Genomic DNA, 971 nt, shown 5'->3' with positions numbered 1-971 from the left:
AATAAATCATCAAATTGCTTTATGAGTTTTGCGATAAATTATCACAAGTATGGGTGGGCCCAAATGGGTGGTTTTGGTCTTTGTCCTCGGGCAGAGTTGGGGGCAAAGGGAGGTTTTTGAGGGGRTGAATCGCGTGAGTGAMTTTGCRTTGAGGCATTTTGAGGAGGTTAATTTRGACGGCCTTTTGGGGTTTGTGATAGCCGAAGGTAAGTAAAATACGTTTTGGCAATACAGGGGGTTAAAAAAAGATTGTAACATATTTCTTGTATATACTATATTTCTGAAACCGTAACATTGCAGACCCTTGTTTATTAAAACTTTTTGTTTGTTTTGGTCCATACTATAACCTCCTTAAATATTTTACAATTTTTTTTAACACCCTGTATTTATCTATAGGGTGTTTCGGTTAAACTCTACATTAGAATTGCGTTTTTGGGTTCCTCGAGTTATTTTGTGAAAGTTATTATTGACTTTCCCTATACATATGTTTGGCCATTTTTGAGATTTTTAAACTTTTTGAAATTTTTTTCATATTCCCAAACAAAATTCAAAAAAAAAAATAAAAATGACGGAGTTATCGATTTTTAAAAAGGAAAGTGCGATTCTAAAGTATTTCAAAAAAGTTTAAATATTTCAAGAACGGTTAAAATTATTGGTTAAAAGATTATAAAAATTTGAGGATTTTTGTAGATTTTTTGACATTARAAATATGTATTTATGGTATTTTTTGTGTATTTCTGAATTATATTRCGAAGATTCCCGATTWTTTCTGATGTTTTTWAGTGATTTTTAACGATTTGTTTAAATTKAATGTAAGTTATTTTGTTGAATTTTTTTGCAACAGATATAAAWTGTTTACTAGATTAAAAATAAAATGGAGATTTTTGTAAGGTTTGTAGAGATTTGACAACTTCTTGTGGTTTTAGTAAGATTTTAGTCTTTGGGATTCATTACATTTTCCTAATTTTTTT

General features: G+C 29.1%; 1 protein-coding gene across 1 annotated transcript in view; it reads left to right on the top strand.

Annotated features, from left to right (window-relative positions):
- Nucleotides 1-49: 49 nt before the first annotated feature.
- Nucleotides 50-971, top strand: part of LOC123004150 (UPF0764 protein C16orf89 homolog) — a 3,838-nt gene continuing 2,916 nt past the window's right edge. The window contains exon 1 of the mRNA XM_044397267.1: nt 50-206. Within this exon, the coding sequence (XP_044253202.1) occupies nt 50-206 (157 nt within the window). The remainder of the gene's footprint in view (nt 207-971) is intronic.

This window comes from Tribolium madens, unplaced genomic scaffold (assembly GCF_015345945.1).
Source record: "Tribolium madens isolate multiple individuals breed KSU strain unplaced genomic scaffold, Tmad_KSU_1.1 Scaffold_1;HRSCAF=32;Tcas5.2_LG8, whole genome shotgun sequence".
Lineage (NCBI taxonomy): Eukaryota > Metazoa > Arthropoda > Insecta > Coleoptera > Tenebrionidae > Tribolium > Tribolium madens.
This window is presented reverse-complemented; position numbering and strand designations above follow the sequence as displayed.